Raw genomic sequence first — 25,522 nt, 5'->3', positions numbered from 1 at the left:
ATGGGAATGGGTTGTTTTTAAACCAAGAATGTGGCGTGCATTCCACAAGATTTGTCGAGAATTCTAATAGAGGATCTGTGCTGTAATTATTCTCAATGATGTAATGTTCAGGGAGGGGCCCTCTAACCCCAGCTTATCAATAGAACAAAGAAGAGAATGTTCTCTGATTCATTTCAATATAAAAAAATTTCTTCATGTAAGCGAGCCAAATCGATATATATATCAATTCCTACACACAAAGCTGCTTCGCTCCCTACAAAATAATACAAAAACAACAAATATAACCATGAAATTCCACTATTTTCTGTAAAAAGTTCTTCAAATCAAAGCAACTACACTTTTAATGATGAAAAAAAGAAAAACAGATCAAGAAAAAAGGAAAGACTGTATAATCTGTCATTTTTTAATAGTTTTTAAATCTTAACTGTTCTAAAATTTGTCCAGTATAGGAAACAATGACATCAAATAGTCCAAATAGCAGCCATGATTTTCAAATCCACCATTAGCTCAAAAAAAAGATTCACCATGTGATAAACATCATTCAAAGTCATCACCATGGGATCCAACATGGAGGGGGCTCGAAGGTGAATCATTCCCTTCGTTACCTGGTACCTCTTCAGATTTCTTGTCTGCAGTCTTCACCTCATCACCCAATGGCGAAGCACAATCCTCATCACTAGTTTTCATCCGCTTGTAGGCCCCATTGGTTTCGGTCTTAGCTTTGGTATCTCCATCGTTGGCATCAGTACTTTTCCTCCGCTTGTAAGACCGCTTAGGTTTGGTCTCAGCAGGAAGATTGTTGACACCTTTCTTGTCATCTTCCTTCACCATTTCGAAAGTTTCGTTTCTTACTTCACTGTCGTCAGCCAAAGCTTCAGGCTTCTTCTCTTTCATGTTATCAGTTTCTTCTTCACTCAACTCCTCAACGTTCTCAGTTTCCTCAGTCTTGCGTTGAAGAGATTCTATTATACCCATCAACTCTCTGTTAACCTATAACAAGCACACAAAAAAACCTTGACATGAAAGCCATATTCCCTTGGAAAAAAAGGCAATTGTAAGAAAATTTTGAAGGCCTCTCTCCCCTATGTTGGAGATTTGAATTTCATACCTGCGGGTTTTTGAGGAAGTCGGAGATGTCATTTGAGCAAGAAGGGCACTTCATGATGTTCTTTTGAGCTCTGAGTGTCCTCCTACCTTCACAAGTCCTCTCTCTAACAAAGGTCTGGCCTGCAAACACACCCTCCAAACAAGGCTTGCAAAAGTTGTGAGCACAAGGTGTCGTAAGAGGTAAAGTCATCACCTTCCGACAAATTAGGCAGCTGAATTCTGCAAGAATAAGCATCCAAAGAACTTAAATAATTAAACCTAACTAATGACAAACTTGTAAAAAAGATATCGTTGTTCACTGTGTATTAAAAATTAATTAAGTTGAAAGCAAGGTCTTAGAAACCCATAAAAACTTGAAGTCAATTGTGGAATAAAGTTGTAGGCCATGAAAATTTACTGAAATTCTACTCAACTCGTTAACGTACAATGTTTAAAAAATAAAATTCAACCAAGTGCGAACTTAAGTTTGCTATGGAACACGAGAAAGCGAGATAATTTTCGATAAGAATCTTGCCAAGTCAATTGAGTTGTTGAATGAAAGTTCGTTAAAATAATACAGGATGATGATATAGGCTCAATTTAAGTCGAACGAAGAAATGATTTGAATGAAATATGAAATTAGAGATGTAATTCCAACACAAGTCTTGTTTGGGCTTAAATATTGATTTAAGTCCCAAGAATTTCAGCCCCAGCCCTTTCAAGGTCGGGTTGAGCTCATTGAGCTCAAGATGGGCCTGCTCAAGTTAAATCAATATTGCAGAATGGAGAGTAGAAATCGAACCTTTCAGGAGCTTGTCTCGCACAGATATGTTTTGTGCTTGCCTTATAGCTTTCCTAGCTCTCTTTCTGTCCTCTGGATTTCCAGTATCCACTGGTTTTCGGCTAAGAGGTGGAGACCTTTTCCATTTCCAACAACCTTCTTCCTCCTAAAAAATAGCAGCACTTCTCATTCTAAGTATCATAGAAAAGCAAATACTACAACATGCAACAAAGTAATCCACAATACCTAAATGATAAAACATAAAATATCCACAAAGGAAAAGAACTAGAAAAACACTTCCTTTACTAAGTAAGATTTTGAAATCTTACTAAGGGTCATTGAACTCAAATGGATTACCAAATTGGCAAATCCAAGACCACAGCTCTCTAGATTTCATGGAAAAACTCAGATCCAGAAGAAAAAAAAATTAATTTTTTTAGCATGATCCAAGGTTTTGAAAATGGACGGCTACTAAACTCCCAAATTTAAAATTAAAATTTAATGGTGAAAAATAATTTTTTTTAAAGTTCATAGAACTTTGTTCTCTACATTCATGTGGCATCAGATCATTTTGTTGGAAGCCACAAGGTGAGCTCAACGACCCTTACTGAGTCAGTAAGGGTAGCCTTACTCAGAGTTGTAGTAGTGTAAGTGTTCCAATACAGTACACCTGAGTATGGTGAAAGAAAAATGAATAAAAGTACAATAGACATAGCTTACATCATAATCCCAAGACGGCATTTCCTTCCTTTCTGTGATATCAGTTGCCTTACTTAGCTCCTTAATGACGGGCAAAGGTCTCGGGCGATCCCCATGTTCATCACTGCAGTTCAAGTCACAAAAGGAATAAGTACAAAAGAAAACTAGATACTTATGTTCCAGCATTCTCATAATTCTAAAAGGAAAATTTCAAATCACGGACCTTGTCCAGGGGGCGGGCTCATTGTCACATCGAACAAATAGATATCTGCAGACTTTGAATCCCTGATGGCAAAACCTCCTTAGAAAACTATTCAACCATAACACAACCAAAAAAGCATCCCAAAGTAGACGATTAGCAACTAATTCAAGGAAACTAATGTACCTGAATTCCAATTTTGCGCCAACATTTCTCTATTCTATAAATTCCATCATACCGAACCCCACTTTCTGGGGGATAAGATGAACGCTTCTCCTTGTGGGACCTAGTGAAAGGGGAAAAAAAGACGATTCTGTCAACAGGTTCTTGTTTACTGTTCATGTAAATAACATTATGTCATAATTCATGCTTTTAAGGAATCAAATAAATCAATATGGCTTTAGAATTTATTAGAGTCAGATGTCGAATCCTTGCTGACTTGGCCAAATTATACACAATGTAAAAAAGGCTCGATTAAAACTGGATAGGGCTGGGAAAAGGCAATGAACCACCAGATTATTCTTTATATAACCATGATCACTAAAAACAAAAACTATACTTTTCTTAAAGGTAAGTGTGGGATATTTGATAAAACCACTGACAAATTTACTAATTGTTATCAGAAGCTGTCTTCCAAGTAGACAAGTTTTTTATAATCACAAATAGTGGAATCAGTTCATCTTTTAGGAAACCTCTCATATAAAGTAGATATCCTCTTTTGCAGAAAGGGCAACTCGTGACCTCATATACTAAGAGAATAAAAGAAAAACCATAGGGTTTTGGTTTTCAGCACTAAAAGCTTGTGTTTACATCACTAATTATAACTAACTAAATGTTTTGTCAGAAAAGGTAAGCCAAACACAAAAAACCTAATTTATTTTTCAATTATCATTTTAGGGATAACTGGCACATCGAAAATGCACATGAAAAATTAAACTAATCAGATGATTCTGACCTCATAAACTACACACTTATGAAGCACCATTTTTATTTTTCCTTGGCCCATCTACTAAGGATGAGCTGGTTTAGATTGTGAGATATCTAACATTACCATTTTTGTTTTAAATTACAGGATGGTTCATTTGCTTTGCCTACCAAAAAAAATAAAAAAATAAATAAGTGATAGTGCCAAATCAATGTTTAACATGCATAAGTTATCAGCAGGTCTTTCAATAGAAAATTAGGTTTACTGCCCAAAAAATTTGACCATGTTATTAATTAGGTTCAGTCTTGGATATGTCCTTAACAAGTGAGCTGTTTTAAGGATAAGGAAGGGCATTTTGGCTCTTTTAAGGCTGGGAATCAAATAAATGCATTATTTAGATTTAATAGATCATGAAAGAGTATCCAAACATGAATTGTACCTCACAACCCGAACCGGGTACCCTTTCTTGCAACTAAGTCGCAGTGCCTCATTCAGTTTCTCAAACTTTTGGTCAAAGGATTGCTCTTTGTTTGTGCGTTTATTCCCGCTCAGGTCTCTTCCCCCACTGTCCACCATACCAAAAAATGAAAAATCAAGGTCATCAGTAGTTCGATAACAGGCGTTCAATTAAGAAAAGCATAAACCTTTTTCATGATTAAAACAAAGATCAACATCAAGATGGTTTACATCGATGAAAGCATCCCATGGTACATTAAATTCCAATTGATGAAACCTACTGTTCATTGGCTCTTACCCAAAAGAGATGGCGCGAGAGCCGAGGGGGGGGGGGGGACCCTATTGGATTACACCCAAAGCCACTGATTTCATTACACAGCCATTTTGACTAGTGTTTTTAAAAAAAATCATCCATTTGGCCTGATTTGGGCATGGGACATATCTCAAAGGTGAGGAGACCCTCAATTAGTATCTCTAATAACAGCCCAAGACAGTGAGAGCTGACAACAGCTCACAAGTAAGTGTTGATTATTTCCCCATGTCACATCACTTTTTTCAGTAAAGGTGACATGACATTGAATAGCATTAAAACTAAGGGGAAACCCAACACCATTGATCATGAACCATCAAACCAAACCAAATCTTTACTATTATAATGAGAGAAGGCAGAGTAAAAGTGGTTCGAACCCAAGATTTGGATCTCACAAATGCCCTCACTTTTACATTTGAACTTAATATAAAGAAAATTGCACTCACGCAAACTTATAATCACGTTAATTAGTTTTCAAAATTACAAAATATCTTTTTTTACTATATAATATTTAAAAATATTTTAATTAATATATTAAATTATAAATAAGTCCTTATGAAACATTTGTGTTTGCACATGCCACCTTCTAGTATTAAAGAAAGTAACAAACAATTCATACGAGTTGACTCAACAACTCGGACATAGAAGCTGAGTTTAAAAATAAACAAACCTTCCTGTATAAAGGAACCACTCGCCATGGTCCTCATCATCCTGGTAGCCTCCGGAAAGTGCCACCGATTGTGCACCATACTCGGATTGCCCAGCAATCCCAGCAACATGAGGAAGGTGAGCTCCCCATTGTCTGCATTCCATCCGATCCTCCCAACACTCACCAACCAACACACCTTGCTTCCTTTCAGGGTCATTTTCGGCAAGAATTGGTCCAAAATGGTCAGGAGGGACAGTGACAAAGATCTTCCCACTACAAGCATTGGCCTTTCCAGCCCTCTTTGCTCGCTCTGTTGTGAACGCTTTATCTGGTCGATTCTGATTGTGTACAAAATGGTAGACATTTAATGGTCCAACTGAGCCAATAGATTTAGAGGTCTTGGCCATACGAATGGCACCAACCAGAGCAGAGTTGATTCTCGGTTGACTTGCCATCTTTGGAGGAATTGTGTTTCTGCACTTGGCACATGTGCGCTTCCCTTGCCCCACCCATTTCTGGAAGCATTTGAGGCAGAAATTGTGTCCACATGGTGTCTGAAACGGGAACAAGAGATGATAAAGTAGCCAACAACTCTTTGAGAAATCAGAGCATGTAACAACATTTCAATCTGAATTCAAATACACGTCCAAGACAGAGTTCATGTAATTTTTGAACCAACAACCATAGTTTCAAAAGTTGGTATTATGCCTCCTCTCTCGTTCATGGATGAGATCGAGTTGTCTCAGATGAGTAAACTCGTCCCGGATGAGATAACTGTTTAACTCAGTTTACAATTATTTATATGAAAATAATTATAATTTTTTTTTTGAATATAAGGTAGATTATAAGATGTTTGGCATCTCACATGTGCAAAATCTGGCGAGACAAATGAGATGACTCGGACAATATTTTAAAAATCTCGGCTGAGTCAGTAAAACTCTTCCGAGTCAACTGTGAATTTGTATATTTTAATTAAAATAATTAAATTTTTTTAAATTTAAATATTTATTCGGATGATATATAAAACCCTGCTAGCAACATCACCTCCTAAGTAATTTGGAATCCATGAAAATTTTCAACACTACAGATTTTTCAAATCAATTGCAATTGCTATAAAAACCAACAGAAAGGGTAACTGGAAAAATTGAAGATCTGAAAATGGCAAGTTAACCAGCTCGTAATTCACTTCACTCGATCAATACTTGTCTGACATGGAAACATTTATCGAGTGAAGTAAATTACGAGTTGGTTAACGTGCCCAGCAATCCCAGCAAATGGCAACCATATATCTTTTTTAGTGCTACAGTTGTGTATCCCAAGGAAAAAGATCCATGGTTCCATGTGTGTGCCACGTCAGCCGAGTATTAACCGACTTTCTAGTTAGAAAATCATTATTCTTTTTCTTTTTTTTTTTTAATAATGTCCTTCATTGGTGGGTATATTACAAGTATATCATGCTCTGAAAATTGGAGCATTATCTCCTTGCCCCCACAGTTACCAAGTAGGCTCGTTTGATTCATGTCATGGGGAAGAGTCAAACCATTTTTTTTAATCAATTTAAATGTATTTAATATTATGTATCTATATTTAAATAACTATATATTTTTTTATCCATTAGTAGATGTTAAGTCACAAATTTTATATTTTATATAAATAAAAACATTAAAAAAATTATGATTTTATATAAAAAATACAGACCCAGTTGACTGGGCCGAGTTTTCCTTAACTCAGTCTACATAAAATATTGTACGAGTCAACTCGGATATTGGATGAACCAAAACTATTCACGTGGAGCACCTCACCCAATCATCTCTGAGATAACTCGCTCGAGTCATCTCGATTGGCACGAGTTTGTAGTCTTACTACTAAATGAGAGAGAGAGAGAGAGGAGTAAATCAGTAATACTCAGAAAAATTATGACGATGAAGGATTAAAATGTAATTTAGTATTTTAATAGAGTAATAAAAGCAAGGAAACCAAAACCGCCATTAAAGCAGAGAATTTAAGCTACCCTAATGCCTAAACTACTATTTCTATAATAAAATAGACAAAAAAAAAAAAAGGAAATAAGAGACTGAATCCCGTCAAAGCTGAATCAGAGATCCTAACTCGTAAAATAAACTAAAAAAAACACTAAATGAGACGAAAAAACATTAAATAAACAGATCATTTCAACTTCTAATTGACGCCTTAGTAGATAAGATCTAAAAATAAATAAAAATTAAATTTTAATAAATTATAAACCAGAACCGAAAAATTTCCCAAAACAGGCGAAAAAAATCCGACTAAATCGAATCGTATCTGTGGCGTAAAACCCGAGGAAAAGAGATGAAAAGAAAGCACACTGCTTAGAAATCTTCAAATCAAAAGAAATATCTTCGAAGATCGTCAGAGTTGGTAAAAAAAACAATTACAGAGCTCTTTATAATTTAAAATTGAAAACGAAACTTGTACAGAAATTAAAACATAGAAGAACAATCGATTATTACAATATGAAATCAGAAATCCAATCTAAATTAAACAAAAATGTACCTAAATCCAACAATTATTATCATTATAAAAAAAAAAAACTGAAAAAAGAACATTAATCGAAGTCTCGACTCTCGAGAGACTTGCAATCGAAGTAATGTATAGCCAAACTAAACTACATAGATAAATAATAAAAAAATCCATTATATCCCTGAAATCTAAGCTTCTGGAATCTAATAAAAAAATATTTAGAACATAAATCCAACTCAAATGGAAGTCTTGATAAACATGCAATCGAAGAAATGAACCAAAACGAAACGATTTTAAAGATTCCATTAAAACTGTGAAATCAAAGTTTCTGAAAATAAGAACAGAGGGAAAAAAAAAAAACTTACAGTTACAGGTCTTTCAGGCAACTGCATACAAAACGAGCAGTTCAAACTCTCATCAAGAAGATCAAGAACATCATTCTCTTCACATGCTTTCTCCTTCTTCTTCAACTTCGCTTCCTCAAGATCAGTAGATCGAGCACTTCTGCTCATAAGCTCTTGTCGTCTCTTTGCCTTCTCTTGCTCTGTAAGAGATTCATCCGCTTCAATGGCTCGAACCGCAGCGATCAAATCGCCGCTACCAGACACGCCAGAAATACTCGATGATCCAACGAATACTTCTGCAGTATTGCCAGAAACTGGATAACAGTCTGGACATTCCCATTGAAGGGTTGATGCTAAGGTTTCTGGACGGATGGAAAGGCAACTAACATGCCAAGGTGTGTCGCAGGTTTTGCAGCTTAGAGTCTCTTCGGTTGAAGGTTTTACCTTACATGACATGCAAATGCCATCTCCATCACACGGGACTTGGCTATTATGCGCCATGAGAGAGAAATCGAGAGAGAAGACGAGAGGGCGAAGGGACCTTAAAGAGATAAGAGAAAGAAAAGGTGTTTGAAAATATTGCGGAGGAGGTTTGAATTTTCCCTCTTTTTCAGGGGAAAAAAAAATAAGAAGGTGGTTTGCGGTGAGGATTATGGTGGCTCCGAATGAGACGTGGATATGTTTTAAAGTTATTATACCTAAGTTACCCTTGCCATTTTTCCCTAACTTAAATTATAAGTATAATTATAATTACAAGTATTTCTTAGTTTATAAATAAAACTCATATACAAGACTAAGTAACTAGACTAATTTAAGAGATTAAAATTGAAGAATTTAAAATTTTGTGAGATTGGGGCAGTTGTTTTTTTTTTTTTTTTTTTTAATTTTTTTTTTAAAGAATGTATGAGATTTTAATATATTTATCGATGAGTCAGGATTAGAATCTAAGATACCATCAAATGGTGTTGACTGGAGTAGTGTCAGCATTATTCTCTTTGAAGAATTTTCTTTAATATGATCGTCGATAAATTGGAACTGAATTTAGGAGATCATTGCTTGGCAGCTGGAGTAGATTTTTTAAGGTTTTTGCGTTGAGGAATGTTTTTTTTTAGTTTATATACTTGTCGATGAACTGAGAATCGATATTTGGGTACCATCGAACAACACCTGCAGTGAAGTTGACAGAGTTAGTACCACAAGAGAATGTTCTATAATATAATTGTTGATGAGTTGGGAATTGAATCTAGGATACCATCAGGTGGCAACTGGAGTAAAGATGTCAGAGATATTCGCACAAAATAATGTTCTTCAATGTATTTGTCGATTAGCTGGAAATTGAATCGAGGGCACCATTGTACAATAGCTGGAGTAGCCCTGTTAGAGTAATTCATTCAAATAAAAGTTTTATAACGACCTTGAATCTAGGGCACCATTGTACAACAGTTGGAGTAGCTCTGTCAGAGTAATTCGTTCAAATAAAAGTTTTATAACAACCTTTGGGCGAGCATGTGTCGATCAGTTTGGAACGTGTTCCACGTGGTAAAAAGGCGATGGAATTCAAATTTGTGAGGATTTTTCATATTAGTCTTTCATCTGGTTATGATCCATAAAAGAATATAACTTAGTAATGACAAATGATTTCACATATTAACTATCATTATGCGAGACTAAAGTTGAAGGAATTTTTGAATGGCGAGTAGGGTATGTGGACCTAATTTATTCGTAGAAATTGATGTTTCTACTATGATCTTTAATCATAAGGCAAGTTAGATTGATGCCAGCAGTTAACAAAGTTATTGATTTTGTTGTTTCTCTTGCAACGAACAACATGTCAAATTCAAATGGGAGGATATATCCGACCTGTTAAATTCAAAATCCGAAAAACGTGGATTCACATTTAAAATTAAAGAACTTCACATGTTCATTATTCAAAATTGGTAAAAGATCCTAAAAAATTATCAGGCCAATAATGGCAAATGCTGACGTATGAATATCACTCTAACAATCTAACAAGAAAATCTAAAGCAAAAAAAAAAATAGTCGTTAAGACTTCACCAACAAAAAAATAATTGCAATAATTTTTTAAAGATTTTTTCTGAATAATTGCATAATTTTCATACATTTAATTAAATAAATCTATCTTGTAATTACAAAAATTCATTAAAAGTAATTTACATATGATTATTTTTAATAATAATAATATATAAAAAATGTTGGGAGGTATGGGTATTTTGGGAAAGTGAAAAATTATTTCCATAATAGGATACTAATATTTAACTAAAGAAAATAGGGTGAAGATCTTTGGAGAATCCTTTAAAATGGTAAGGCTTTTAGTATTTACTGTTATAGAAGGTTTTTTTATTTAATAAATTAGTTGTACTTTTATAGCCATCCCCATAACCCTCCATTCTGTCTCCTCCACTCACCTTATTTTTTTCACAATTTCAATCCAACTTGTTCCCTCGGGAAACTCAAAAATATTAAAAACACAATATTTGATGCATGAACCTTGCCAAAGAACGCATGTTAAATCTTTAATGAAGGAAATTAACTAAAATGTTAGGCCCTGTCGTTTAATGGATGTGTGCTTAGTACTAGTAGAGTTTCTGATGTGAAAACTTCCTAGCAAATTCGATGACAGGACAGAAGAAATCAACACCTTGCACACACCCAAAAAAAATAAAGAAATATTTTCTTAAGCTCCTTTATCATTTTGAGAAGAATCGTGCTGGGGTGACACAGGATTTACTGTGATTCTCACAATTCTGAAGTGGACATGCATACATAATCGTAGATGATTTTTACTTGTATCACGAGAAAATACAATTCTGTTCATGTGCACATCCCACGTTAGACTCTTGTGAGACTCGCAATAAATTTTTTTTGTCATTTCAACATTTTTCTTTTGAGAAAGCTTGATATTACCTTCTATTACATTTAATATTGTATTTTCACATTGACATAAAGCATTTGACCATCTATACATATTTTTGTTGATGTGAAGCTATACATCAAACTCTATTATTGCAATGTGAGGTGACAATGCCATGTGTCAATATCCCATTAATGACACTTTTCACTCTTCAATGGTCATCGAATGCATGCATAGTGACACTTTTTCTTGGCACCTTAGAGAGCAAGCGAGTGTTAGAGGTGGGCAGGAATATGAGAACACTCGTTACTTAAGGCTGTCAACGGATACAACAATATTTGAATCCAAATTTGAAATTTTTTATCTAATATTCAAATTCAAATTTGAATCTAAATATCTTATCAGATAATATCCTATTAGAATTTAAATAATTTATATATAAAAATATATAATTTTTCTTTATTCAACTGATTTTTTATTATTAAAAAAAATTTGTTATATATTATATTATTTATATAATAAATAAATATATTATTTATATAAAAAATTAATCAAATAAAATAATATATGTTATATATTATTTCGAATTGGATATTATCGGATTCAAAATGTTAATACCTAATTCTGTGTTTGATAAGGATTCGAATATATAAAACCATCCCAATTCGAATCCGATATTCGAAATTTTCATATAATATTTGATTTTTTGAATTCAAATTTAAACTGGATCCGAATTTTTGACCATCCATTGACACCCCTATCATTACTACAAGATTGTATCCATCTTACCAATTACATTTTACATTTCTCTGAAACTTATTAAATTTATCGATATCTTTGTTTACTTACATAAATCACCAATGCATCTTTGACTAGAGAGACTCATTACATATATATATATATATATATATGAACAGCGTTCCTAAGACTCATATTGGGACTCACATTGCGACACACCGTTTTGTCTTATATGGGCAAAAATATTTGGAATGGGCTGATTTTTTGTGAGGATGATCTCTATGGTGAGGAGATCATCCTTGCCAAAAATCAGCTCATTATGAAACTTCTAGACCGTCCAATTTTTGTTGAAAAATTATAGACCGTCCAATTTTTGTAAATCAATTTTGATGGGGTTAGAAGTTTTGGAATGGGATGATTTTTTGCCAGGATGATCCCCTCATCACAGAGATCATCCTCACGAAAAATCAGCTCATTCCAAACATTTTTGCCCATATAAGACAAAACGGTGTGTTGCAATGTGAGTCTCAATATGAGTCTTAGGAACGTGACCCTATATATAGATAGATGGATCCCTTTCGGCACAAAACATTTTGACAAACATTTTGGCAAACATTTAGGGACCGTTGGATAAAAACCAAATGGGCGGTTGAGATTCAAAACTTCAGTCGATCGGTTTAAGTGAGGGATTATGCGATTATTTACAGCGCCATCCCTAAAAAATCTGTAAATTAGTGTGTCCTCCTTGTCTCTTTAAAACTGAAGCAAAAAAAATAATCACTATCGACAGAACCGTCCTCTCTCTCTCTCTCTTTCTCTCTCTCTCTCTCTCTCTCTCTCTCTCTCTCTCTCTCTCTCTCGTTTGAGCTCTCGCTCTCCCCTGAAACCCTCTCTCTTGTTTTCCCTTTCACTTTCGCTCTCGCATTCTCTCTCGCACAAAACACGAACTGCTGACCTCGCTGCTGCAACTTCATCGACGAAACACGACCAACGAAGGTGATTTCCTCTCTGCTTTCCTCTTCAAAGAAAAAAAAGAAAAAAGAAAAAACCCATTGCAAGAAATCAAATCTGTATTTTCATTTGGGTAAGATTACATTAGAACCACATCAAGAAATCAAAACCCATCGCAAGAAATCAAAACCCATCGCGAGAAAGAATAGAGTGCTTACCTGCCGTTGAGCTTTCCTTAGGGTTCACGGCTGGAAAATCACGAAGAGGTCGAGTTGAAAACCATTCGTGCGAGGTAGTTGCAGCGAGGAAATCCGAACAGCAAGAGCGTGAGAGATGGAGTTGCAGCGAGGTCGATGGAACCGCGAGAGAGAGAGGGTTTGAGAGAGTGAGAGAGAGTGAAAGAGAGTGAGAGAAAGGGGTTCTGTCAAGATTGAGAGGGTTTGAGAGAGAACGAGAGAGTTAAACTCTCTGGTTTTCTATTTTTGTTTTAAAGAGAGAGGGATGAGGCACTAATTTTGGCAAACAATAAGGATGGCGCTGTAATTATCGTATAACTTATAAGTTATACGTTAAATCGAGTTTGAGCCGTCCGATCTTTCCATATCCGACGGTAAAAAAATGTTTGCCAAAATGTTTGTCAAAATGTTTTGTGCCGAACATTTCCCTATATTATATATATATATATGGGAAATGTTCAGCACCCTTAGTTTTACCACACACTTTAACAAACGTTTTTTGTCCTACATGGGTTAGAAGTTTTGGAATGAGTTGATTTTTGCTGAGAATGATCTCTATGATTAGAAGATCATCCTCCCCAAAAATCAGCCCATTCCGAAATGTTTAGCCCCATGTTTACACGTTGAAAAATCGTGGACCGTTCATTTTTTGTAAATCAATTTTGATGGGGTTAGAAGTTTTGGAATGAGCTGATTTTTGGTGAGGATGATCTCCTCACCATAGAGATCATCCTCACCAAAAATCAGCTCATTCCGAAACTTCTAACCCATGTAAGACAAAACGCGTTTGTTAAAGTGTGTGGTAAAACTAAGGGTGGCGAACGGGACCCTATATATATATATATATATATAATATATATATATATATATATATGGGAGCGGTTCAACAACCCCTTATAGTGCCACACATGGTGCCACACATTTTTTGTAAATTACTTTTGATGGGGTTACAAGTTTTGGAATAGGCTGATTTTTTGTGAGGATGATCTTTACGGTGAAGAGATCATCCTCACCAAAAATACTATAGAGATCATCCTCACCAAAAATCAGCTCATTTTGAAACTTCTAACCCAAGTTTACAAGTTGAAGAATCGTGGACCATCCAAGTTTTGTAAATCACTTTTGATGGGGTTAGAAGTTTTGGAATAGGCTGATTTTTGGTGAGGATGATCTCCTCATCATAGAGATCATCCTCACAAAAAATCAGCTCATTCCAAAGCTTGTAACCCATGTTTTGAAAAATGTGTGGCACCATGTGGGCCACCATAATGGGGCTGCTGAACCACTCCCTATATATATATTTATAGGGGCCGGTTCGAGGGACGTTTTGGAAACCGTCTTGGAAACCCATGTGTTTCACTCGTTGGATATTAGGGAAACAACGGATATGATTTCAAATTGGAAATTGGAGAGAGAAACTAAAGTTTAAAAAAGAGTTCCTGGATTTTTAAAAACCTCTTTCTATTTTTCATTACATTAAAAATAAATCCTTGTTTTTTATTAGTCTCTCTCAAGATATGTTCTCTTGAACCCTTCTCTCGATAGGAAACCTAAAAAACGGTGGGATAGCTCTCTCTTCCCTCACGTATATATTTTGAAAGAGATATAGATATCTATTATATAACTAAGGGAAATGATTTGAGCGGTAAATCTACTTCGAAGGTTTTGTGATTATTATAAGAATGTCCTGAAAGCACAAAAAAATGCTTACCAAGTAACCATCCGAATTAAGAAAAATATAGCAGGGCAGGGAGGATTCGAAAAACGTGTTTTGGGATTAACAAGGACAAAAGATTGCTCTAATGCCTCCAACTAGGGCAGAATTCTCTCAAATTGGGAGAATCTTGAACCTGGTGGACTCAACATAAAGGAACTCCAATCTTCGCCCACACATGACGAATCGTTTTGAACCACCAATAGAATTTCTTCATTTCACTCCAATGACATCCAGCCATAGCAAGATCTTCTGAGCAACTAAATCCATATTTGATGATAAGAGTAAAAACCCCCATTCAAAGCAATTGAGATTACACAACCTCAAGACAACGTGAGTGTCAATGATAACATGTTGAAGAGATTTGAGGAAGGGCCCTGACCATGGTAGATAAGGAGACCTTGATAGACTTTGAAACAATATCATCATCTTGCTCATTTGACAGAGTGATTCCAAATTATAGAGAGAGAGAGAGAGAGAGAGAGAGAGAGAGAGAGAGAGAGAGACGTGAGGGAAGAGAGAGTTATCCCGTCATTTTGAGGGTTTCCTGTCGAGAGATTCGTGAGAGAGAAAAGGGTTCGAAGGTGTTCTCTGTATGTGTTATTTCTGCAGAGAGAACAGATCTTGAGAGAGACTAATAAAAATGGCTTGTTGAGAACTTGAGATTGAAAACAGGGATTTATTTTTAATGTAATGAAAAATAGAAGGAGGTTTTTAAAAATCCATGAACTGCAGTTTCTCTCTCCTATTTCCAATTAGAAATCCAATCTTATCCGTTGTTTCTCAAATATCTAACGAGTGAAACGCATGGGTTTCCAAGACAGCTTCCAAAACATCCCTCGAACCCCCCCCTATATATATATATATATATATATATATATATATATATATATATATATATGGGAGGCGTTCGGAGGCATCAGTTTCGTCAGCCATTTCAACAAAAGTTACCTGACCGTTGGATATAATTAAATCGGACGGTCGAGATTGCTTATTACGTTTAAATGATAACTTATAAGTTTTTACTGCGCCATCCCTCATCTTTTGACTTATTAGTGTCACCTCCCTGACTAAAAAACAGCAGAGAGTGATGGAAGGGCCTAATCAAGATGGGTCTGAGAATGGTGATTCGAAGAGGGAAGGGTGGGGACATTGGATGAAGGGTCAGCTCTCTCGGACTCCTTCTGTTTCTTCTAACGCTTATAAACGGTCCGATCTGAGGCTCCTGCTTGGTGTCATGGGTGCTCCTCTCGCACCGGTGCACGTTAGCACCTCTGATCCTCTCCCTCACCTTAGTATCAAAGACACACCCATTGTGAGTCCCCCTTTCTTCCTTTCTCAGTTTCCAAATTTCATCAGTTTTTGACATTTATTTTACCACATTTTCTCGCTCAAAGAAGCTCTTGAGGCTGTTTTTCCACTTTTCCGCGTAAATGGCAATCCAAACAAGTCTTCATTTTCAGAAGCTTTTGTTTTCTTGAGAGTTTTTTCTTTGGTAAAACAATATTTTTTTTTTGTGCGTTTGGGTAGGTTTGAGTTTCAGAGAAAATGGATTTGTCTATCTTTTTCTTTCTTTTATTTTGTGTGTGTTTTTAGTTTTGGTTTTCTGTAGAGGAATGCTTATTTTGGGTTTTGTTTTAATTTTGTGAATGTTCACATGGAAGCACTGTTCTTTAATTCTTCCCCCAAATTTCTTTAATTCTAAGATGGGTCGTGAGATTGTTGCTATTTCTAGGGAAGCATGTAAATAAGTATCTCTGTGTTGCCTTTATTTGGAGAGCAGAACAAGAAAGTTCTTAAATTTGCATCTTAATGAGATGTTGATGGTTAGAGGAATTGGTGTTGATGGCTAAAAATTGTTTTGTTAGAGTAATGTTAGAGGGCAGATAGAGAATCATTCTCTGTTTTGAGATTCTTCATTCTCCTTTGATTTACTAAAACCCTGTAAATTAACTCCGTTTTCACTGTGTGGTTACTGTTGCAGGAAACTTCGTCCGCTCAGTATATATTGCAGCAATACACAGCTGCTTCAGGAGGTGTAAAGCTGCAGAACTCCATTCGCAATGCCTATGTCATGGGAAAGGTGAAGATGCTAGCTGCTGAGATCGAGACAGCCACAAAAGTCATGAGAACCCGGAACGCCTCTAGAGCTGCTGAAACGGGTGGGTTCGTTCTATGGAAGATGTCTCCAGACATGTGGTACGTGGAGCTTGCAGGAGCCATTCGTGTTCGTGTTCGTGCTTCGTCGATGGAGTTGCAGCGAGAGAGATGAGGGTTTCAACAAGAGAGAGTGAGAGTGAGGAGGTTCGAGGGTTTCGGCGTCGCGAGAGAGAGAGAGAGAGGTTTTCGTCGAGGAGTTGCAGCGAGAGAGAGGAGGGTTGTTCGAGACTTTTAGAGAGAATAGACGAGATAGAACAGATGAGGGTTGTTCGAGACTTTTAGAGAGAACAGACGAGAGAGAACAGACGAGTTCTCTCTGCTGTTTTTCACTCAGGGAGGGGACACTAATAAGTCAAAAGATGAGGGATGGCGCAGTAAAAACCTATAAGTTATCATTTAAACGTAATAAGCACTCTCTGCTGTTTTTAGTTAGAGAGGTGACACTAATAAGTCAAAAGATGAGGGATGGCGCAGTAAAAACTTATAAGTTATCATTTAAACGTAATAAGCAATCTCGACCGTCCGATTTAATTATATCCAACGGTCGGGTAACTTTTGTTAAAATGGCTGACGAAACTGATGCCTCCGAACGCCTCCCTATATATATATATATATATGTATATATTTTTTATTTTTATTTTTATTTTTTTATTTTATGCAAAACCTTACATCAAACTATAGACACTCAACGTCATGTTAGGTTGACTGCCATGACATTGCCACATGTCATTATTCCATTAATGACACTTGTCACTCTTGGTTCTTTAACGAATGCATGTGTAATGACACTTCTTACCTACCAACCCTTGGCATCCTACCAACAAGCATTAGAGATGGACAAAACTAGGAGAACACTTGTTACTCTTTTCTGTGAGGTGTGACATTTTTCCTCAATACCATGGGGCTTGTATCGCTCTATCAATTGCACTTAACATGTACACTTGTCTCATTCTATTGACATATTTTGTTTATTTCCGTGAACTAGTAATGCATGTCTAGCTAGCCATGCTTCATCGCAAGAAATTTTCAAGCGTTACTTGAATTCTTGTATGCAAGTAATCTTCAAATTGCAAATGGTCAAGCTTCAGCAAGATTTCCTCTGATCAATATTATTACTTCAACTTCAAGCTTATGCAACAACAACTGTTTGTCCTCCAATTCGTAACGTTGCTACCGACATTTAGGTGGTGCCACATGTTACATCTATGCCGGGTTATTGTTGCCATGTGTACTTAAAATGGTCTGGGGTCAACCGGATCAATTTCAACTTTAGTTTTAAAAAATAAATATATCAAATTTTCCTTTGAATGTGAAGCATTGATTCGATTACAGAGTAACAAAGATTAAAGGGAGGGAGTATGAGCAATGAAGAGTAAGATCAGCCACATAATAACATGTAGAGAAACCTCCCTAGGCTTGAAATTTTGTTTGTATGCTCAGGTTGGTCCAGTCTGTTCAAAAGTATCTCGTTTCATTTAGATTCCCGTTGAGACCGAGTTGACTCATATTAGACAAGTAAAATCCTTAAATAGATTTAAAATTATTTGTTAGTCGTAGATATGTACAACTCGGGATACAAAACTGCACTTTCCAATAAATATGTGTATCCCGAGAAAATTGTGTATCTTGAGGCAACTAGATCTATGGTTCCCGAACTTGTCACGTTGAAGAGTCGATTGAGTATGCCACGTCCACGTGGGGTAGTCAGATTATCTCAATTCTTATTAATACATGATACAATTGTAATTTGTAGAGAAGAAGATTGGATAAAAAGAAAAAGAAAATAATTAGAAGTGTAGAGAAGAAATAAGTATTGTTAGTAGAATAGAGAAAACATATAAAACAATTAAAATAGAAGATGAGAGATATGGAATAAGATAATTTAATATGTTGAGAAAAGATAGAGAAAAATAGAAATAAGAAAGATATGGAAAGATGTATGAGATCTTTTAGAATAAGATAAAAAATGAGAACATTTTATTCTTTTACCTAAAAGAAAGTATAAAGATTTTCAATTTTTGAAAACTTCTGTTATTTCTTTAGTCCTTCCTTTAACTTACCTCATAATTGCTCATCCACCCTTTTGTATGTTTTATTCACCAAAAATTCATCTTTAGTATTTTTCTTTCATTTTGAACCTCCAAGGCTTACAAAAAAGAAAATTCAATTAATTAGGTCATATTAATCTAATAAACATTAATTAATCACAACGAATTAGAAATAAATATAATCAATTTGCACAATTATCGCTTACCTTACTAATAAAACATTATAGATATCCTAGCTACCGTAATACATGTTCTTGATAAAGAATATTTTATAGAGGAATTGTAGGATCAAGATGATGAACACTATTTCTGTTATATATGAGTTGAGATTGGAATTTGATATTAGTTATGTGTACTTTTAAATTTTCTTATATATATTAGCATCATGTGTGTTGTGTCTTATATATATCTATATATATATATATAATATATATATATATATAGGATTAAGATCCGTATACACATAAAGTTACAACGTGTTTTGTCTTATATGGGCAAAATTTTTGGAATGGGCTGATTTTTTGTGAGGATGATCTCTATGGTGAGGGGATCATCCTTGCCAAAAATAAGCTCATTATGAAACTTCTAGCCCCATGTTTACAAGTTGAAAATTTTAGACCATCCAATTTTTGTAAATCACTTTTGATGGGGTTAGAAATTTTGGAATGAAATGATTTTTTGCAAGGATGATCCCCTCACCACAGAAATCATCATCACAAAAAATCAGCCCATTCTGAATCTTTTTAACTATATAAGACAAAAATGTTGTAGCTTTATGTGTCTACGAAACCCCACCCATATATATATATATATATATATATATATATATAGGGAAATGTTCAGCACCCTAAGTTTTACCACACACTTTAACAAACGTTTTTTGTCCTACATGGGTTAGAAGTTTTGGAATGAGCTGATTTTTGGTGAGGATGATCTCTATGATTAGAAGATCATCCTCCCCAAAAATCAGCCCATTCCGAAATGTTTAGCCCCATGTTTACACGTTGAAAAATTGTGGACCGTCCATTTTTTGTAAATCAATTTTGATGGGGTTAGAAGTTTTGGAATGAGCTGATTTTTGGTGAGGATGATCTCCTCATCATAGAGATCATCCTCACCAAAAATCAGCTCATTCCGAAACTTCTAACCCATGTAAGACAAAACGCGTTTGTTAAAGTGTGTGGTAAAACTTAGGGTGCCGAACGGGACCCATATATATATATATATAGGGAAATGTTCAGCACCCTAAGTTTTACCACACACTTTAACAAACGTTTTTTGTCCTACATGGGTTAGAAGTTTCGGAATGAGCTGATTTTTGGTGAGGATGATCTCTATGATTAGAAGATCATCCTCCCCAAAAATCAGCCCATTCCGAAATGTTTAGCCCCATGTTTACACGTTGAAAAATCGTGGACCGTCCATTTTTTGTAAATCAATTTTGATGGGGTTAGAAGTTTTGGAATGAGCTGATTTTTGGTGAGGATGATCTCCTCACCATAGAGATCATCTTCACCAAAAATCAGCTCATTCCGAAACTTCTAACCCATGTAAGACAAAACGCGTTTGTTAAAGTGTGTGGTAAAACTAAGGGTGGCGAACGGGACCCATATATATATATATATATATATATATATATATATATTATATATATATATATATATATATATATATATATATAATGGGTCAGGTTCAAACGACAACCATTTCAACACACATATAGACAACGTGTTTTGTCTTATATGGGCAAAAATATTTGGAATGGGCTGATTTTTTGTGAGGATGATCTCTGTGGTGAGGAGACCATCCTTGCTAAAAATCAGCTCATTATGAAACTTCTAGACCGTCCAATTTTTATTGAAAAATTATAGACCGTCCAATTTTTGTAAATCAATTTTGATGGGGTTACAAGTTTTGGAATGGGATGATTTTTTGCCAGGATGATTCCCTCATCACAGAGATCATCCTCACAAAAAATCAGCCCATTCCAAACATTTTTGCCCATATAAGACAAACACGTTATCTATATGTGTGTCGCAATGTGTGTTGCAGGAACCCGACCCTATATATATATATAGGGTCCCGTTCAGCAACAAACATTTTGGCAAAACATTTTTCAAAACATGGGTTAAAGGTTTTGGAATGGGTTGATTTTTGGTGAGGATGATCTCTATGGTGAGGTGATCATCCTTACAAAAAATAAGCCCATTCCAAAACTTCTAGCCCCAGTTTACAAGTTGAAAAATTGTGGACTGTCCATTTTTTGTAAATCATTTTTGATGGGGTTAGAAGTTTTGGAATGGGCTGATTTTTGGTGAGGATGATCTCTACACCGAGGAGATCATCATCACCAAAAATCAGCCCATTCCAAAACCTCTAACCCATGTTTTGAAAATTGTTTTGCCAAAATGTTTGTTGCTGAACATTTCCCATATATATATATATATATATATATATATGTTTAGAGATTATGAGTTAGTATTTATGATGCAGATAACTGTCGATCGATATGTGATGTTTAGTTGACATATGTAACACTTTTGAATTGTATTTATAATTATATTTTTTAGAAATAATATATATATATTCGATATGATATGGTGGTTGAATGCAGTTGGATATATGGGTTTTGATTACACAGGTATGTCTATACAAGTGAAATTTTTTCATAAGTTTAATTTTTAGGGAAAAATTTATCAAAATTATTTGGAAGAAATTCACATTGTATTTAAGATTAAATTTTTTTTTTACTCCACCCTCGAGATTTGGGAAAATCTAGATCCTAAATCAAGGCCATGACAGTTTCTCCTTTGTGTCGTTATGTTGTTAAATGATTTACAAATGATACCTTGACGCTCAAGTTAAACAAAAGCCCAACGACTTTATCTCTAATAGGGCTGGTTTGCCATGTCTTACTTTTTGAAAGATTTCCTTCTACATTTTTTCCCCCTTCGAGTAATGATAGAGAAATATGTAAGAAATTGAAAGAGAACAAAACAAAATCAAATGCACCATTTTTTGTTTTTTTTGTGATGGGGGGTGTTTGGACCTGCAGTCCCGACCAGCAAGGGGGAGGCAACTGGCCTCTTGGAGCACCATATTTCGCCCAAATCCCTTGAGTACATACAATATGCTCCAAAAACCAGACATGTAAGCCAAGATAAATCCTTGTTGGTGGCCAACGAGGGTCTTGAACTCAATACCTCCCTCTTTTTGAAGGGAGGCCCTGGTTACTACAAAATTTACCATCTTTCGAAATCTAATTTATTCATCTTTTAGAAACCAAGGAAATTTGTAATTGGAGATTCGACAATGATTTTTATAGATTTCTTGACATTTAGTCTCACACAATAATCTCGATGATTTTAGTCTGTCCATCCCACAAGTAAAGGAAAGGGCTTTAAGTCTTGAACCTACCACTATGAAATGCAGGAAACTATGTTTTGTTAAATCACAATTTTGATTTGCAATGGAACATTCAATCATGTTGTTTTGATGATTATTGACCAATTTGGAATCTCTATTGCAAAAATTGTATAGATTGGTTTTCAAATCTCACAAGTACTTAATTTTCTACAAATCAGGCTTAGCAGTTATGATACAATGGCCTCTCCGTCGCAATCGCTATCCTGATCACAATTTCACTTGTACGTTAATTTTAAAATGGTGTTTTCTGGCATGGACAGACTACCAGTAGTCTTTACATGAACACAAACCGCTTTTGAAATGATGAAACCGAACTCGATCCCTCACAACTATAATCCTATTTAATACTTTTGAAACCATTTTCATCCAACAATGGCAGTCATAGCAAGTCCTAAGGTTCTTCGAGACCCGAATTTCTGTCCCGGGACTTGTCTTTAGGATCCCATAAGCCGTCGCAAGCTTCTCACTATGACAATTCAAATTTCCCTCCTTTTCCTCTTCGGACACATCCATCAATACCAACTCCATGGACGACACAAACCCATCGATCTTGATCCTTCTAATCAATCCCTCCAAAACCATATATATAGCTTCTGATTCGGGGTGGGATTGATCACCCGCCTTGAATTGATGAACGACACCCCCCATCTCAACCCAACTCAACCCACGATTCTTTCGAACACCCTTCTTTTTCATCGATTCCCTCACTCTCTCGGCACTATCCCATTTTCTTGCAGAAGAGTAGATATTTGACATCAAGACATAATCTCCACTATTGAGATTCGCCATTTTTTCAATTGCGAGCTCACCAAATTCCGGCTTTCCGTGCTTTCTACAAGCACTTAGCAATGCCCTCCATATAACGATGTCTGGCTCCATAGGCATTGCTCTTATTATTCCATGGGCTTCCTCAAAAAGCCCGGCTCGACCCAAAAGATCAACCATTGCTCCATAATGTTCAATCTCCGGCTCAATCGAGTATCGCCTTCTCATTAAGTCAAAGAATCTGTGGCCTTGTTCAACCATTCCACAATGACTACAAGCCGTTAAGATTCCTACAAATGTGATTGAGTCGGGTGTGATATCTTCACCTTCCATTCGAGAGAATGTTGATATCACATCTGAAGCAAGCCCGTGAACCGCTAGCCCAGTGATCATCGAATTCCAAACGGACACATCATCCCTTCGAACGTTTTCGAAAATTTCTTTTGCAGCTTCAACTCTACCACATTTTGAATACATGTCAATTAGAGCTGAACTAAGAATGAAATTAAGCTCAATTTGTTTTTCAATTATCAAACCATGAACCCACTCTCCATGATTACGAGCTCCAATTCGACTACAAGCAGTAAGAACAGATGCAAAAGTAAATCCATCAGGTTCAAAATCAGAACCAAGCATCTTTCGAAGTAAACTTATTGCCTCCCTTGGGCGCGCATTTCTGACATAACCCTTGATCATGGAATTCCATGAAACAACATCTTTATTGGGAATTTTACGAAAAACCCGATTCGCATTATCTAATTCTCCAATTCTCATATAACCTGCAATTAACAAATTTGCCGAAACAAGACTGAAATCCCAATGGGGAATCTCATCAAATACTCGACGAGCAAGATCGAGTTGATCACATGTTGAATAAACTGCAATAAGAGAAATTGAGAGAGATGGGTATAATTCGAACCCGGATTTTATAATTCTTGAATGTGTTTGAAGTCCAGTTTTAATATCGATTGATAACTTGCAGGCTTCAAGGACATAAGAGATCATTCGCTGATCAGGTCGGATTGAGCCTGAGAGGAGAATGATTTTATAGTCAAGAAGGGATTTTCGAGGGGAACCCTTTTCGATGGATGCTCGAATTACGGAATTGTAAAGAGATGCTAAAGGTTGGGAAATCGTTGAAGGTTCTTTGAGGCATTTCGTCGAACAGGTAAAAAAGTTGTGAGTTTTACGTAGATGCGTAAGATGGTTGTTCATGCGGTTTGGGAGGTGAAGGATAAGACTGTACGCTGACAACGCAAGATAGAGGATTGAGGGTTGTGATCTTTCGTTTGATGCGGGCCCACGCAGATATAGAGATCTCAAACACGTGCTTATTGAGGATCTACCCCCTTGACAAGTCTTCTCTGAGAGACTAGCGTAAAATGATCAAAATGTCCTCAATCTTCGACCCATTGTGATAAGATCTTTTTTTATAACCTTTAACGACCTATATTGAGAAAAAGTAATGCAATTAAACTATTCTCTGCTCCCCCTTGTTAGCAATCTCCCCTTTAATTCTTGAAAAATTCATGAATTTTTCATTTTTTTTCAATGAAAATATTATTTTTCAGATTATTAAATTATTCTGAATAATTCATGCATTTTAAATTAAGAAAGAATAAAACACAAATTTTTTTTATGAATATTTATAAAATTTAATGGAAAAAACTTGTTGTATGTTGCAAAGTGTAAACTTGTAAGTTGTGACATATAATATAACTTGACTTTGAAGCAGCCATGCTTCAAAATTTTGGAGGAATCCACTTTTTTATGTGACAAATGTCCCTTTTAACTTTAAAAAAATAATAACAGGCCCTATACATTTATTTTAGATCACACCTTACTTTTTCAAATTGATTACTTATTCCTTGATTTTGGTCTTCTTTTATATCCTCATTATCACCACCATCATTATTAACATCATCATCACTATCATATTACTAATATTTTAGTTTTTGAATTTTTGAAATGAGACGAATGATACATGTATGAAGCATATGCTGCATATTTTCTATTTATTAAATTTTAGCATGATTTTTGCAATCCAAAATCGAATAGGACTCTAGTTCTTCACGAATCGAACTCTAGTTCTTCACGAATCGAACTTTTACCATATTTTAAATTGCTAACAAGGGTCCTCCCACCACAAACAAACCCACAACTGACTCCACTTTGCTAAACTACCTCCTTCATCGATGCCAAAGCCATATCTACTTGATTTTCATGCACGGAGTAATTGTTTGCTCACTTGCTCACAGACCAACACCATTTTGACAAGTGACGCTCATGATATAAGCAATAATAAGAGAATTTTTCTCTCTCTTGCCTATGGTAAAAATCGAAATTTCCTAATAAGATCAACTTTGTCACATTCAAAAATATGATTCAATACAAAAGTGTTGTAGAGGATGAAACTCTATGAATTTTAAAAAAGAAAATAAAAAAAAAAGTTATTTTTCACTGTTGTATTTTAATTTTAAATTTGGGTGTTTGGTAGCCATCCATTTTCAACAACATTGATCAAGCTCAAAATTTTTTATTTTTTTATACCATGAAATTTTTCATAAAATCTAGAAGATTGTGGTGTTTGATTGCCAATATGATAATCTATGTGGATCCCACAATACTTGTTTAAGATTTGAAATCTAAAAATAAAGGTTTCTG

At 35.4% G+C, this 25,522-nt stretch overlaps 3 protein-coding genes across 3 annotated transcripts; 1 reads left to right on the top strand and 2 right to left on the bottom strand.

Annotated features, from left to right (window-relative positions):
* Positions 1-299: 299 nt before the first annotated feature.
* LOC147398338 (E3 ubiquitin-protein ligase ORTHRUS 2-like) lies at positions 300-8,598 on the bottom strand. Its single transcript, XM_086447493.1, has 9 exons — positions 7,970-8,598; positions 5,127-5,659; positions 4,130-4,255; positions 2,952-3,051; positions 2,790-2,851; positions 2,588-2,690; positions 1,889-2,033; positions 1,109-1,326; positions 300-990 (listed from the first exon to the last, which is right to left on the bottom strand). Exons 1-9 carry the CDS (start codon positions 8,447-8,449, stop codon positions 538-540), a joined length of 2,220 nt encoding a protein of 739 aa, XP_086303619.1. The 5' UTR covers positions 8,450-8,598; the 3' UTR covers positions 300-537.
* A 6,951-nt stretch (positions 8,599-15,549) lies between these two features.
* On the top strand, positions 15,550-16,731 carry LOC147398337 (uncharacterized). The gene is made up of 2 exons (XM_086446704.1): positions 15,550-15,774; positions 16,444-16,731. Exons 1-2 carry the CDS (start codon positions 15,550-15,552, stop codon positions 16,729-16,731), a joined length of 513 nt encoding a protein of 170 aa, XP_086302830.1.
* Positions 16,732-22,177: 5,446 nt separating this feature from the next.
* On the bottom strand, positions 22,178-24,191 carry LOC147398336 (Tetratricopeptide repeat (TPR)-like superfamily protein). Its single transcript, XM_086447492.1, has one exon. The coding sequence runs from the start codon at positions 24,071-24,073 to the stop codon at positions 22,355-22,357; it is 1,719 nt and encodes a 572-aa protein (XP_086303618.1). The 5' UTR covers positions 24,074-24,191; the 3' UTR covers positions 22,178-22,354.
* Positions 24,192-25,522: the final 1,331 nt, after the last annotated feature.

The sequence above is a fragment of the Akebia trifoliata genome, chromosome 7 (genome assembly GCF_017979445.1).
Source record: "Akebia trifoliata isolate Shusen 1 chromosome 7, ASM1797944v1, whole genome shotgun sequence".
Classification (NCBI taxonomy): domain Eukaryota; kingdom Viridiplantae; phylum Streptophyta; class Magnoliopsida; order Ranunculales; family Lardizabalaceae; genus Akebia; species Akebia trifoliata.
This window is presented reverse-complemented; position numbering and strand designations above follow the sequence as displayed.